At 43.2% G+C, this 15,172-nt stretch overlaps 1 protein-coding gene across 1 annotated transcript in view; it reads left to right on the forward strand.

Annotated features, from left to right (window-relative positions):
- SLIT3 (slit guidance ligand 3) overlaps positions 1 to 15,172 on the forward strand; it is a 522,490-nt gene that overhangs the window by 491,575 nt on the left and 15,743 nt on the right. The window contains exons 30-31 of the mRNA XM_074604436.1: positions 1,874 to 2,114; positions 4,508 to 4,638. Of these exons, the coding sequence (XP_074460537.1) occupies positions 1,874 to 2,114; positions 4,508 to 4,638 (372 nt within the window). The remainder of the gene's footprint in view (positions 1 to 1,873; positions 2,115 to 4,507; positions 4,639 to 15,172) is intronic.

The raw sequence follows: 15,172 nt of genomic DNA on the forward strand, positions 1-15,172 counted from the left end.
GCTAAAGATAGAGCCGTGGTACTCTGTGCAGAGTTTCACATGAGAAAATGTGAAAAGCAAAGCAGTCATCTCCATTTCCTTCTGTGACAGAGGCAGCGCGTTCTGGTCTCTGTGGCTAAGCAAGATTGGTCTTGAGTATGTTGTGGCTGTTTTATTTGCTGTTCTTGCATGTCTTGTATCTGTACTATTTACTGCAGGGTAATGGCTTGGGTTTTTATTCTAATTGTATCTAGGAAGGTTGCCTAGAAATTCACTGAGCTTCCAAGTTGCACCTGCTTTGCTGGAGAGGAGTGAGGGTTTGGGCATTTTTCTGCTTTGTTTTTATACAAGTACTATTACTCCACAAAGTGCTCCCTGAATGGCAGAAAATCCCTAGTCAGACAAGTGGGATTTCACTGTTCTGGAGCTGGGCTGATGGGTTATTCACTGCATCAATGGGTCTGCCCCAATCCTCTCCTGGAAGGCCCTCTGCCCCCATGCTGACAGATGCTGTGTGATGCAGGGAGGTGATGCAGGAGCCCTCGCTGCAGCTTTCCCCATGGCGTTCCCTGCAGCACAGCCTGACGCACGCTCCCTACTCACCAGCTACCAATTTTTCATCATTTTACTGTCTACACATTTTCAAGCAGTCACAGAACTCGGTGCAAAGAGTTTATGTTCTCTCATCGCTACAGAAAGAGTCTGTTGGGTTTGGGCAGTCGTCGTAATGTGAAATTTGGGGCACTGTCTGCAGCCAGAGAGCCCAGCCCGGTCCCTTGGCAGCACCCACTGATTGCACAGGCCCAGTGGGTGTACTGGGCAGAGATTTTTCATTTACTTTTTGCAGTTTAGTCTGACACATGACATCACTGTGAAAGATGACTGCAGCTTTTTGCACTTCCTGCCTTTTCCCTCCTCCTCCTACGCTGGTGTCGATATTTCAGTGTAGCTTAGTCATTCCAGCAAATAACCTGTGAAGCACGGAGCCATGCTGAACCCAGGAGGGCAGCCTGGGGACTGAGCCATCGCCACTCCCGGGAGATGTGGCCCGAGCCTCGGCAGTCAGAGGTTCCTACCTGTGGGTTTTGCTCAGTCTCTCTCATAGTGAAGACAAAACCACAGCGCTTTCCTCCAGATCTGAACATGATTCGAGTTTGCAAGTGCTCGGATCTGGCATTTGGTTTTCAGCTACCTCTGACTCTGGGAGAGCTTCACAGTTTTCTGACCTGTGACATTGCCAACCACAAACTCGGCTAAAATAAAGTTGATGATCCTGATGCTGTTAGAAGCAACCAATTGAGGGAAGCTGCCCATCAAATAGTGCGTTGCTTCTGAGCTGTTTCAGCAGTTGCCCGTCTGTTGATGATACACTCTCTCATGTACAGTAAAGCGAGTGAGGAGGCTGTAAAAAACCCTAAAAATAGAGGATTTTCCCCTTGCTTACCAACAGCAGAGGTAGAATCAAGTCCTAAAGCCTGGGATGGGGCTTTGGCTGAGCAGTGGTGCATGTTTCTGAATGGCAGGGAGAACAGGCGAGGAAATCTCAGGTTTGGGCTTAAATGGCGCCCAGTTTTTGCTGGGAGCGTCTGCGTGGCACAGCGTGGGATGAAAGCTGTTTTAGACAGCCTGCTGTACCTTGCAGAGGTAAATAACCAGTGCGAAGTGCGGTACAAATTGCTTTCAGTATTTGAACTGGCTTGTTCAGAGCGAGCAGGGGAATTCCAGTGCAGCGCTGTGCCGTGTAGCTTTCACGCAGCAAACCGGGCACATGGCAGCCGAATCCCAGAGCTGCTATACCACAGCAGTAGTACAACATCAGCATCTGAAAGTGTTTCCTTCCTTAAAAAAAATGATGATAATTGAAGCCGCTTCTTCTTTCCGTTACCTTCTACAGTGGACTTTTCTGTGAAACTCCTCCGCCAATGGTTCTGCTCCAGACGAGCCCGTGTGACAACTACGAGTGCCAGAACGGGGCCCAGTGCATCGTTGCGCACCATGAGCCCGTCTGCCGCTGCCTGGCTGGCTTTGCTGGGCAGAAGTGCGAGAAACTCATCACAGTCAACTTTGTTGGGAAGGATTCCTATGTGGAGCTGCCATCAGCCAAAATTCGCCCTCAGGCAAACATCTCCCTCCAGGTATGTCACGCAGAACAGCAGTTGCCAGCCCAGTGCTCTTCTAAACAATAATACATATAGACGTATATATTGGGTTTTTTATTCTGAAGGAACGGGGTCTATTGGCCAAGATGCTGACAAAGTCAGAGACAATTTGTGAGCCAGCTGTCTGCTCTAAAATTATTGAAACATTAAGGAGCAACTAAGACACCACTGTACCTTTGTGGACACGTACCCTGCCTCTAGAATCTCACCACTCTCTTATCACTAGACTGGCAAAGTACCTAGAGATGATTCGGCAAACCTCCCTGCCTTCTTACTGATTTACAGCATTGTGTTCCATCCTGTAGGAATTAGTGCTTAATATCAGGAGACTTATTAAAAGAGGCTGCTCTAAATGGCCTTTCCAGACAACATTTTACTTACTCTTTTACTGTGCACATTCATTAGATAAAAGGCCTGGGATTTTGTTACAGTCCTGTTGTTACACCTAAATTTGGTTTGAGGTCTAAGGTTCAGGAGGCAATAGAAAATAGATACCAAAGGTGCCACGCCACTACCGTCATCTTTGTGGTTGTGGATCAAAAGTATTTTGGATACTTAGTCCAATATGATATTTAAGTGATTTGGATGTTACTTGCATTCACAATCTAGCAGGCATTAAACTGATCTTTTTTTTCCCTAATATCCCAGAGTAAATGAGGGAATAATTTCTAGCTTTGTATGCTTTCTAATAAACAGATGTGTGGAGCACATAAAAGACGTGACACATCTCTTTCTTAGGCCACTGATTGTTAATCTGGACTATTTCTATGCTAGATTCACCCTGCCAGTGAAGCATAACATTTCAAAAGATGTGAGAAGAAAAATCATCCCTGTATGTTTATTTTATTGCATTTATTTTCTCAATTTGAAGAGATTGTATTCCACAGTTGGAAATCATATTCTAGACTTACTTGGTGGAGTTTGGTTGTAATTAAAATACCAATGTCAAGACATGGGAAAAAGGACGGAATTTCCACATTTAGGAATAGATTTCAAAAGGGTGGTTCTCGCACAGTTTATTCTAATGAAAAAATTCCGTAATTAATGTTTATCTTTAATAGCTTGAGTATACAGTTCATATGAAAATTAAGCTGATTGATATATATTTGAAACTCTAGGTTTTTCTTCAACTGTCTTTATTTAATAACACAGAAGAGATTCTAAAATATGGGCATTCTAAAACATGGCTCCTCAAAGGGTCCAAAAACTATAGGTCAACTTCAAAGCTGAAAATCTGGACATTGTCGTCTTAAATGTACAAAACCCATTACGTCAGCCATAGCTTGAAGAGTAAAACTGATTATTACAGAAAGCACGTGCAGATGATGTTCTCACTTGTTTCCCAGGCTGAATAATATTCTTGCATCCAGTAATTAATCACTAATGAATTCAAATTAGAGTACAACATCGATTATTAAGAACAGATAGAGGAAATCTTATTAAAAAGTGCTCAAGAGAAAATAAAAATTAAGGGCAAAAGGGTAGTATTTAAATATATATAAAATGCAAACTGATTTATAAATTTACTGTTTAGTTTTGGCATTTAACAGCCATTATAAAAAAATAAGCAAGAAATCTCAATAAATACGTACTGTGAAAATAACAGGCAGGTTCTATCCAAAAATCCCATTTTGTCCTTCTGTTCTGTTTGCTTGGTTTTTTTTTTCCTTTTGTAGTATAGGAATGTTTGGGAGCTGGAGACTGGGAAAGTGGAGTCCTTGTTTTTTGATTCAGTGTTCATTTTTTTTTTTCCCTGATGTCGATCACAACTAGAGGGACGCGGGCTGCTCTGTCCTTCCTGACTCTCTGAATGTCCCTTTTCAACTGTGCGTGAGTTGCTAATAACTCGGATTGAGTGAATAACGCGTGGTTACGCTGGATGTGGGGACAGGCCCTTTTTTCCTTCTTTGTGTTCGTAGGGAGTCTGTGAACAGATCAGCGCCTGCAGAAATTTGTTTGCTTGTAATTGTGACACACTCCTCCTCCTAATGCCAGAGCTGATATTGTAAACCTCCACTTCAAGCTGGGGTAATAGCTGAGAAAGAAATTCATGTGTCACCAAAAATACAACAACCGTCTATTGACAGGGGGGTCAAATAAATTGCAGCTTTCACCTCCTGAAAACTAGTTCTCATTTGAAACAAGGGAGCCATCCCTTAGTGGAAGGCCGACCTGTTTGTGTATGAGCCCACTCGATGTCACCGAGACTTTTTTGGGTCTCATAGCTCTTCCTCTCGTTGTTGCTCATCTATATGGTTTATTAAATCATATTTGAATTGCGTGTATGATTTTGGTATGATTTTTGATTTAGGTTTATTTCTTTTTTAACCATTCTCAAGCAAGCTTGCCTCGTTATTAATGTTTCACAGGTAGCAACGGACAAGGACAATGGCATCTTATTATACAAAGGAGACAATGACCCTTTGGCTCTGGAGTTGTACCAAGGACACGTGAGGCTCATCTACGACACGCTGAATTCTCCACCTACCACAGTATACAGGTAAATGGCTAAGCTTTACCAAAACAACTGATTTCCAAAAAAAGATGGAGAGGTAGGATTTTTCTAAGAAATGTGCATGGGAGAAGAACCTTGTGTTTTACTTCACTGTATCTCTTTTATGTATGTAATTAGATAAGAAAATCAGAATAAAGACTTAGCTAGAGGCTGCATGGTTAAAAATTGGCATTTATTGGCAATACCAATGATACTGTGTTCTACTGTGATTGCAGAAAAATGTCGCGTTTTCTCATCTACTCTAAAGATTTAGTTTATGGTGAATGTTGTCCTTGAATTAGTTCCAAATAACCAGTTTCTTTGATGTTGATATTTAGCATTAATTTACTGTACCAAGACATAACAGGGACTGTGCAACTGCAGGATTAGACTGTGTCAAATGGGGGAGAAGGGCTGAATTCCTCTGCAGGGTGAATGTTTTTACCTATATCAGTTGTAACTACACAAACCATGAATAAGCACAAATTACAGAGGTAAATTTAGGGCAATTCGACCTTCAGACACATGACTTCTGGGGATATCCAACCCCCAAGTTTTATTCATTAGTCACAAGAAAGAAAAGCACATGTAAAAATGAAACCCATGCACAGAGGCATTTCCCTAGGAAAGAGAGATGTGCTTCTGGTGTCTTCCACTGTTCCTTTAGCAGCCTTCTGGCCGGCTTGACTCCCTTCTGATGATTTTTTAGCCCTGTTGCTGCAGTTTGTTCGGTGTAAACATGCAGCTGTGACCACAGGGAGCCCTTTTGGGTTCAGAGCAGTTTCGTGGCATTGCAGATGCACAAGAGCTGGATTTCCCAGCCCACCTCACTCTTTAGGGAAGAGCATCCCATTAGAGCAAACGAAGGGATGCCACCGAGTATCACTAGCGAGGACGGGCCTTGCACTTCTTCTGGAAAGTTTTCTCAGCGCTTGATAAAACTTGAGTCTTCCAGGAGCACGGTGGCTGTGCAGAGCTTTCTTGAAGGGGAATGGCAACTTGTTTAAGAAAATGAGAAAATTCTCTCTGTATGAAAGCAAATTGGACAATACCAATGCAGGGGTGTCACCAGAAAGAGCAATGGCTTGTTCTAGGAATGAAGAAAGTAGTTCGTTAATGATTTTCACCAGCTGGATAGGTGTGAAATATTTGTCTCTGTGTGGCTGCTAATCCTAATTGATTTCATGTTAGAGCAAAGCCGAAGTTGTTAAACAGTTTTATGCTGCTAATTAGAACATAGGGAAAAGCGCATTATGTGTGGGCAGCACAGGGGGTGACGGATCGGTGTGGATGCTTGCTCTCCGTTGTCAAGGGCAGAGCGGTGCGGTGACAAGAGCTGTTGCCACCATCACAACAACAATTTATAGATCTGCTGCCTTCTGGCAAAGTTGCCAGAGATGGCAAGCGGCAGCGTCCTCATTATTCCTGCGCCCTTCCTATTGATCAAGGAGGAGGTCTCCATTCAGACTGACACCTCATTACCATAAGATTAATGCCCTGTTCACTACATTTTGCACTGTGCGATCTGCTGAGATGGGAAAGAAGCTGCTTAATACGATGCCCTTTCTGAAATGTCACTCTAATCTTTTATTAGTTTAAGGAATGGAGCAAAATGGGATTAGCATGGAGCTTGATGGGAAAAGATTAGGTTGATTGAGAAAAACTGCAGCTAAAGAATGTCAAAAAGGGCCTCTAAATAGATTAAAAGACTTGTTTTCCTTAAGGGCTGAGGAAGGGGGAGGAAACCGGCTTCTCTCCTTACAATCATAGGATTTAAGGGTAGAAGGCGCGAGCGGATCTGGTTTGACCTCGCTCTATATCCTGTTTGACTTTAGCTAAGGCGTAAGCTCTGTTTGGCTGAGAGGTGGCTTCTAGCTTGGCACTGAGTTTTGACAGGAAAACACCAAATAATAGAAAATCCTGTGTTTCCTGTAGTAGCTTGGACCATGGTCAGTCATTTCCGTTATTCAGCCATTGGCCATAATCTCTAAGTTGTGTCACTAATACCTTCTTGGATGTTTTAGAGGCTTTCTCCGGGGACATTAAAGTCCTTTTATACCTGGTACTGGCTCCCATGAGTTTATCTGTACTGTTAATTGCATTGTCTCCTAATTTGCATTTTGATGAAAATTAGCTGATTCAGCGTTACGCATTTTATCTAAATCTTAAGAATTTGGGAAACTCTTTTCTGCAACTTCTACAATTTTTCATTTTTCATTAAAAATAAGGTTCCCAGGAGAACCTGTAACATTCAAATCGTAGCCGCACCATTGGTAAGAGTTTGCCTTCTCTGTTGCCTACTCCTTGCTGTCTCGTTTAGATGCCTCATTTAAATCTCAATCTCAGCAAAAGTGGACTGTTTGCCTTTGAGAAGCTCTGTTGAAAAGACTGTTAGATTAATTTTCACGGGCAATTTCAGGCACTGCTGTCCTCCAAAGGGGTCCACTTCTCGGAAGAGATGAGCAGTGCTTTGGCTCTTGTTTTTCCTCAGAAGAGTCTGCCAAAAGAGGAGGAGGCCTCAAAATGCTGCCTGGTGGGAACTGTGCCAGCTACAGCTGCAGGAAATCTGTAATTGACCTGGTCCTGTGTTGCAGCGGAGATGTTTGGCTGGCTGTTTCAGGTACTCCCATGACGGGATGGGGGAAGTCATCGGCAAGCCACATTATCTGTAATTCTCCAGCAGAGTCTCCTTGATAAGATTTATTAGTAGTACTTAAGAACAGTAAAATTAGCGAAGTACTTGGCTGATACAGGTAATACTCTGTAGGGCTAAGATAAAACCTGCTGTCAGACAGGTCTGGAAGCCAGCAGTGAGTAAGGCATGCTCGGTGGTGGTTTTCAGTAGCATTGAGCAGAAGGGTGCTGGAAGGGGGACGCACGCAATGTCCATCAGTGCAAAACTCTCCCCCAGCCCCTTGCTATACAGCCAGGGCGAGGGCTGGTACCAGACCTGTGGGGTGCGTGGGCTGACCCGACTGGTGTGGTGTCTTCTGCGGTGGCCTCGCTTTGCAAAACTGTCCTCGGAGACTGAGGGCAGGGATGCGGCATAACAGCAGGTCGCAGGCGTGCCGGGAAAGAGCAATTCGTTTTATCTGCTCTGTGAAGGCAGGCTGTCCCTGGCTATCGCAGTGGACCTGTTCTTCTGTCTTAGTACTCCCTTGAGCAGACTGAAGTAGAACTGCAGTGCAAAGTTAGTCCGGAAAAGCCCAAGATTAACTTGCTGTACGTTCAGATTTGCTTTATGTGTATTCATTCCTGTGGTATGTTTGGATAGAAAGGTTAAAGTTGACATTGGACTTTTCTTTTATTCTAGTCGGAAAAAGGTCAGCAAACGTCCAATGGAAAAGACCGACTAAACTACATTGTCATTTGTCATCAAGTTAGAAAGAAATACAAGTTAATGCATGAATACGCAATGATCAAACTCACCCTTTTAAAAGAAAAGCTGACTGGTCTGTTATTGGAGTTCCTCGCTTGTAAGCTGCAGGATAATGGTTTCCTGGACGTCCTAGTAAACATCTTATAGAAGATCCATTTTTGAAGGAGGATTCCTATTCGTTGTTTCTTTTATTCTATTTAATTGTTCTACAGATGCACAAATGAGAACAGAAATCTGTTTCTGAGTGCTTTATTGACCTCCTGGTTTCTGCACTGGTAAGAGTTACTCTTCCATGCCATGGCAGTACTTAGTACTGAGCCAACAGTGAGGTCTTGAAATAAAGTAAATCTTTTACATAGATACTCTACCTTCATTTGAAGATACCAACTGATGAGGAGCATGCTGCTTTTATTTACCACCATGTTCCAATTGTTAAAGTTTGAATTAACAAAGAACGTGGAATTCTGCACTTTCAGCATTCAGCCATTGATACTGATATCTGTTTAACTGCATTCTATAGGGATAGCTTCTTAGTGTCAGTATTTTTTCATACGTCTGTTCCTTGAACCAGAGATGAGATCTTACTTGTAATATTGTTTTTCTGATAGGTTGTATGCTACTACACAGTCATATTGATTTGGGTGCTGAATTAATCCTTCCTAATAGAAATGGAAAATAGAAATTTGACACAAACTACCGATGTAATTCCCTCCAGAGTTCCCAGATTGCCATGTTGCATACAGACTGTCATATCTGGTGAAAAGCAAGATGCAGACATCATTGGTGTAAAATTGTATGTTTTCATGCAGGCTTCCTGACAGCGGTGAAAAAGGAGGCAGTTAGGGAAACATAAAAATTAATTGTGTTTGTCTTTCTGCAGAGCCTACACCCAAATTGCATTACGATTTTTTTAAAAGTATCCTTGCATAATCTGTTTTCAAAAATGATACGTCATTAAATATATTTTTTATAGATTGTATCATGCAGGTCTTATGGTCTGGCTAATTCTTACATAGCGTAGATGGATGTTCTTGTGGTTAAAGCAAAAGGCCTGAAATAAGAGAGCTTAAATTCTTACTGTGTCTTTCTCATATGGGATGACTGTGGGATGGCAAATTTAATCTGGTTCTCTGTCCACAAAAGGTACAGAAATGCACAAAAAATACAAAAAGTGTTTCGTAAATGTGCCGTTGGTCTCTGGAGGGTGAGGTGCCTTCTCCCTCCAGACAGTGGAGCCACACAAGGCTCTGACCCCGGCAGCATCTCCAAACTCCCCGTGCCATTCCACATCCCTCGGCCTCTGCCCATGTGGCTGGAGCCTGGGGAGCAGCCTGTGTGGCCACCTGCACTCGTTGTCCAACAACAGGGCCTGTAGCGATAGGACAACGGGTTAATGGTTTTGAACTGAAAGAGGGAAGATTTAGGCTAGATATAAGGAAGAATTTTTTGCAATGAGGGTGATGAGACACTGGCCCAGGTTGCCCAGAGAGGGGTAGATGCCCCATGCCTGGAAACATTCAAGGTCAGGTTGGACGGGGCTCTGAGCAACCTGATCTAGTTCTAGATGCTCATTGCAGGGGGGTTGGACTAGATGGCCTTTAAAGGTCCCTTCCAACCCAAACTATTTGATGATTCTGTGCACAGGTCCCTGGCCATGCCACTCCAAAGAACTAAACTTGGTAGTACTTTTGGTGCTCTACTCCGATTTCTTAGACTCCTCCGTGCTGCTGGTGCTGAAGTTGAACAGTTGCTTTGGTGACGGAAGAACTTCCACACCTCCCAAAGATACAGGAGATGGGATTTTTGTGTAATCGCCTCTCTTTAGCTGCAATTGCTTATCTGCAAAAAAGCCTGGGAGGCTTCACCATTAATTCACTGCCTTCTAGGGAGGAATTGCTGGAGGAGTGAAAGCATTAAATATTCTTAGGATCATTATTAGAGCTTGTCAAACCCAGTTTTTACCAGAAGTCTCTTTGCAGAGCTCACTGCATGACTGGTCCTCCTCTCCCTAATGCCTTCATAGTGTGCAGCTTCTGCTGTGCCTGTCCCTGGTGGGATTCCTGTTCGATACTTCTGGATGGTCTCTAAATAGACTGTTTTTCAGGGTTTTCTATGAGATATCACTGAGCTCTTAACAATTCTGTATATTTGCAATTCATTTCATTCTCTCTATCACACACTCTCATTTTTTTCAGGTATTCCTTAGGGATTTTGCATCAAATATGATGAAAGAAACTGGTATTAATCTCTGACCTGCACAGTAAAAGTTGTAAAATTCGAATGTACTTATACATCTTACATGAGACAAGGAAAAGGACAGATGAATAATTTTTTGCCTTCATAAAGGGCTTTGGCGTATTTGAATGGGACAAAAAGGACAGTTCTGTGAGTTCTTGTCAAACTACAAACATTGCATTTGCCTGGTTTTTCTTGGGTTTTTGTGTAGTAGGACACTGACAATGTAAGGCCAAGACCTTAAAATGTCATCTAACTTTTATCATTAGGTTCAGAATCAAATATTTGTTTTCATGAAATTCAGAAACTTTCTTCTGCTGAGATGAAGCTTAAGAAGGGTAAAGTTTTGTCCTTCAGGCTGCCTGAGGATTTAGCAGGCAAAATCTTGTTAAGCTGAATTAATTTTTTTTTCTTTGTAAATCTCTTCAGTATCTTTTGCAAGAATGACAGTTTCTCATCTCTCCTTGCCTCCCCCTAGCTCATTCTCTTCAGTGCAATAGCTGAGTACCCAGAAACGCTGTGCTGCAGACCCACAGCTTTATTTCTAACCTTACACGTACGCGTAGGGTGTTACCGAGTGAGGTGTTTTCGCAGAAGGCAGCAAAACCTTTCACAAGCGTTGGCATGTCTGTGTACCAGGTACGGGAAGTTAGGGATAGGTCATCTAAAGCCACGTGCCCTGTGGTGGTGACAGAAATAGAAGTTACATTCTCTGCGTCCCAGGTCACCTTCTTCAGGGCCCAAAATCTGGGGCTACCAGTCTAGGTTGCCCTCAGATGTCCCCTCTCAGTAAACTCAGTAGCTGCTCCTCTGCCACAAAGGGTTTCATGCCATTTTAACTAATTCTTTGAATTAACTTGTATTATGACCACTTGAAGTCAAAGCAGAGATACTATCTGTATGCTTTTGATTAGGAATTTGGCCATCTACGTCATCACTGTCACCTTTATCGCTGTTTTTAAAAAAAATCTGAATACTGCTGCAGACCCAAATCAACTTCGAGCAGGTGGCAGGAGACAGTCCTGTTCCTCCCAAATCACTTCTTAAGCAGACTGTGCTGGCTTTCATGCATGGACAACGTATAAGGAAATTGTCAGTAGTCTGTGTATTTTGTTAAAGAAATTAATTTGATATTATTTTCTAAAACAGACGCCCATAAGCTGGTCTGTACCTTGTTTGGTACTTTAGTCACTGCATACCTGTCCTCTGCGCAGCTCCACCTGTATCTCCTGGCAGCTGTCTCAGCTGAGACAGGAGGGAAGCGGGAGCAGATACGCCGTGTCTGTCCCCACTGGTTGCTTCGCTGAACAGCAGCCTTTTAAAAAGAGCCATGCAAAACAGAGGAGACTGCAGCACACACGTGTACATGGAACTCTAGCACAATAACATTATGAGGCTGATTTCTTTCAGCAGAGAATAATAATAAAAATGTAATGAAGTCAGCAGGATGCCAGTATTAATCCCAAGAAGAAATGAGAGGTGATGAGATAGGGATAGTTCATAACAAAACAAAAGTGGTGGAAGGGGAACATACCCAGAATGAATCAATGTGTTAAAATACCCTGAGTTCAGCCTCTAGTGGAGTCTGACTTCACAGCACACTGGCTCCACGCAGCTCCTCTCTATCTCCTGATTGTATTGGACGCTTCCGAGGATTACGCCTAAAGGTGGAAAGCAAATCCTTCACAGTTATGACATTTTACTTTGCAGTGGAGGGCGCTGACCATTCAAAAGTATTTTCAGAGCATCAAGAAGGAAGATGTTTGCTCTTGGAAGCTTGCTGAGCTCTAGAAGTAGCTCAGCGCCTTGCAAGTACTTGCTGGTTTTCACGTTCAGGGTAGTCTTGGCTTTATGTAAAAGTGAATGGTAAAGCCAAAAGTTGTTCTCTACAGTGATTTGACTATGACTAAAACCAATATAGCTCTACCATCAAAAGAAAATTGCTGCTGAAAATGCAGAAACCAACATTATAAATGAAGGTTTTCCCCTGTTTGTTCAAGACAGTAGCTGGGTTGAGTTTTAGCCAGTTCGGTTCAAGCCTTAAAACTGCCCAGCCAAACCAAAAGTAATTGTGAAATCAGAACTCTTCCTTCCACCCCAGCAGATAACCTGATTTAGTCATTAGTCGGTCCTTAACGTGGCCCTGCTGTTTCTGCTAGTGAAAGCATCGGTGAAACCCTGACAATGGTCCTGGCAGCTCCTGAGCCCCCATCAGTTAGTGCGGATGAGAGCCCACCTCCTGAGCAGTCAGTTTGGTCCCTGCGTGCTGGAAACGCGCGCTCGTGCTGAACTCCGTTTCCAGTGAGTAACTAGGAGAAAGGTATTTTAAAAGGTATTTTCTTGCTATAGCACAGGTCGTTAGTCCAGTATTATATTGCCAAAGCTGGTTAATACTGATTACATCAGAGGAAGGTTGAAGTATTCTCATAACAGACAATGACGGAATAAACCTAATCATAGTCAAAATGACTTTGTAAACTTCCTATGCACTAATGGCTGCCTCATGTCTTGAATTGTGAGGTTTTTGCCTTGCAACAGAATGTAGCGAGCTAATATAACATGTTTATTTTTTTCTGCCTGTAAATTTCTTGTAAACATGATGACTAACAGAAAGTTTAGATGTGTACCATGTGTGATAGATTTATATCCCCTTTATACCAAGTGCCAGGCTCTGGATTCAATCGATATTCTTCTGTTAGAAGTAGCGCATGCAGAACTGGCACTGAGGGTGATCATGGAGGTGCGGCGTGGTTCTGTGCGCAATTATTTCACTGCTTCTTCCCAGTATAGAAATGTGACCCGCAGCTTGGCGTTTGCCAGCGTGCCCCAGTGCTGCTGGAAAAGGTGGATACGGCAGCGGCTATTCTGCTTATCAAAGAGCGATGGATTTTCTTTGTTGTTGTGAAAGTAGAGGCATACAACTGTAGGTATGTTGCCACAGATGAGGCGGGAACAATTTCATTTCCTGACCATCTATCAGGTTTCTAAATAGACATGGCTTTTTTTTTTTTCTTGGGGCTTAGCCTCCAATTTCAGCCAAAACCCATCGTTCTGTCTGTCGTTCTAATTGGAAGCACTTCTAATTGTATTCTGTAGTGGTCCCGGTCCCTGCTGCTAAATGGCAGATACTTTCACATTTTCCAGAGCTGAAAAGGGGATAGACGGTGCAAAGTATTGCCCCCGAGGAAAGGCCTCTGTGAAGGCACTTGATGGATTTCCTCATCAGAACCTGAGATTTGAGATCCAGTTGAATGGCAGAGCTCAACTGTGTTTGCTACCAGCACTAAGACATACAGCCAAGCGCCCTGGTTTGTTCCATGTCCTGGCGGGGCAGGGAGGCTGTGCCGCTGCGTGTCCTGGTGTGTGTCCCACAGCTGTACGTATCCAGTGCTGCCTCTTCGCTGGGGAGGATGTGGCACGCAGTGCTGTCACCGGCCCTGCTGCTGTGCCAGGGCCTGCCTTCCCCTGTGCGGTTTGCAGTGTCATTTTTTTTAAGGATAACTGATTTAATGAATCCCAATAGCATTGCAGAATCTATATGTGATTGTTTTTACACTCTGTACTTACTGCGTTTGTTATTTTATATGATGCGTGTTACAGTAAAGACACGGAGATGCAATAGCTCATTGCACCGCAATGCACTGTGTGCCACGATGTGCAAACTGGTCCTGGTGGAGTAAGATGGGAAGGCAGCAACACTGTGATCTGTAAGTCAGGAGAGGCCTCGGACTTGAAGAGTTCATTCAAGCTATTTTTACTGTCATTACACTTGCGTTTAACAAATTCTCAGTTAGCAGAATGAAGCAGTCAGCTCTGCAGAGACATGGTGATACTGTAGGAGACCAGTGCAGGCTTCAGCTCCCCGTCTCAGGGACGCTGTGAGAATTCCCTGCAAACACGGAGTGCTTACCCTGGCCATGAATCCAACCCTTTTATGAATAATCTAGGGAAAGGGGTCAGTTTTGTGTTAATTGCATCTTGCAAGGGTATAAAAAAGGTCCTCGCTTTTCCCTTAGAAGGTCTGTAATACAATAACTTTCACTGTTGGCAGGGGGGCTGCAGGAACTGAATTATGACTGGAAATTAGATATGCATAGCCTGGCCAAACGATCATTAAGGGAGATACGGTAATCAGCTGCCAGTGTTTAAGGGCTGTAAACACCAAGAGAAGGATGGTTTATTTGGGTGGTCTACAGAGTTGTGAGTAGGAGAAAAGGTATAAAACCAAGCAAATGAAAATGGAGGTATCGAGGAAAAAAAATCTTAATGTTGAGTGCTTTCTGCCTAGGAGACTTAATGCTCAAGTCATGTAAAACAGAATTGAACATAACAGAAGAGATTATATTTTAAGCTGAAAGTGAACTTGAATGCTTTAATATATCTCTTTCACCTCTTATTTCCCTAGCCTTGTGTTTCATTAGCATTTTTCATACTCTTTTCTTAACATGTGGTTTTTATTTGGCTTCTGAAGATGAAGTGCTGGAAGAGATGTGTTATTGTAGAGGTAGCACAAACACTACTCCAATTATGATTTTGCCTTTGTTGCCATGGAGAAGTTTAAATCTATTTTAGGCAAAGGACTGATTATAACTGGAACTAAGGGCAGGAGGTAACTGTAGCTTGACAAAGTGAAAAACCATCACCGCCGATACCTGAAGTCAGCCTGGCACAGTAGGAGTTTCACAGCTCCCAAACTGCTAATACCTCAATGCGGTTCCCTGCAGCTCTCACCTTGTGTTTTTTGGGTTTGGTACCTCTCCTCTGGTGCCTGCTCTTCCCACGTGCTGTCCTTAAGCTCTTTTGGACATGTATTTCTGGTTAGTCCCTTCTACTTCCAATGTTTTCAAAGATTATCTAAGTTCAGCGTTCCCCATGGCCTTCACTCCCCAGTCACTTACTATCCTTGTGTTTGCTTTTTTCTGCACT

Source organism: Larus michahellis, chromosome 11 (genome assembly GCF_964199755.1).
Source record: "Larus michahellis chromosome 11, bLarMic1.1, whole genome shotgun sequence".
NCBI lineage: Eukaryota > Metazoa > Chordata > Aves > Charadriiformes > Laridae > Larus > Larus michahellis.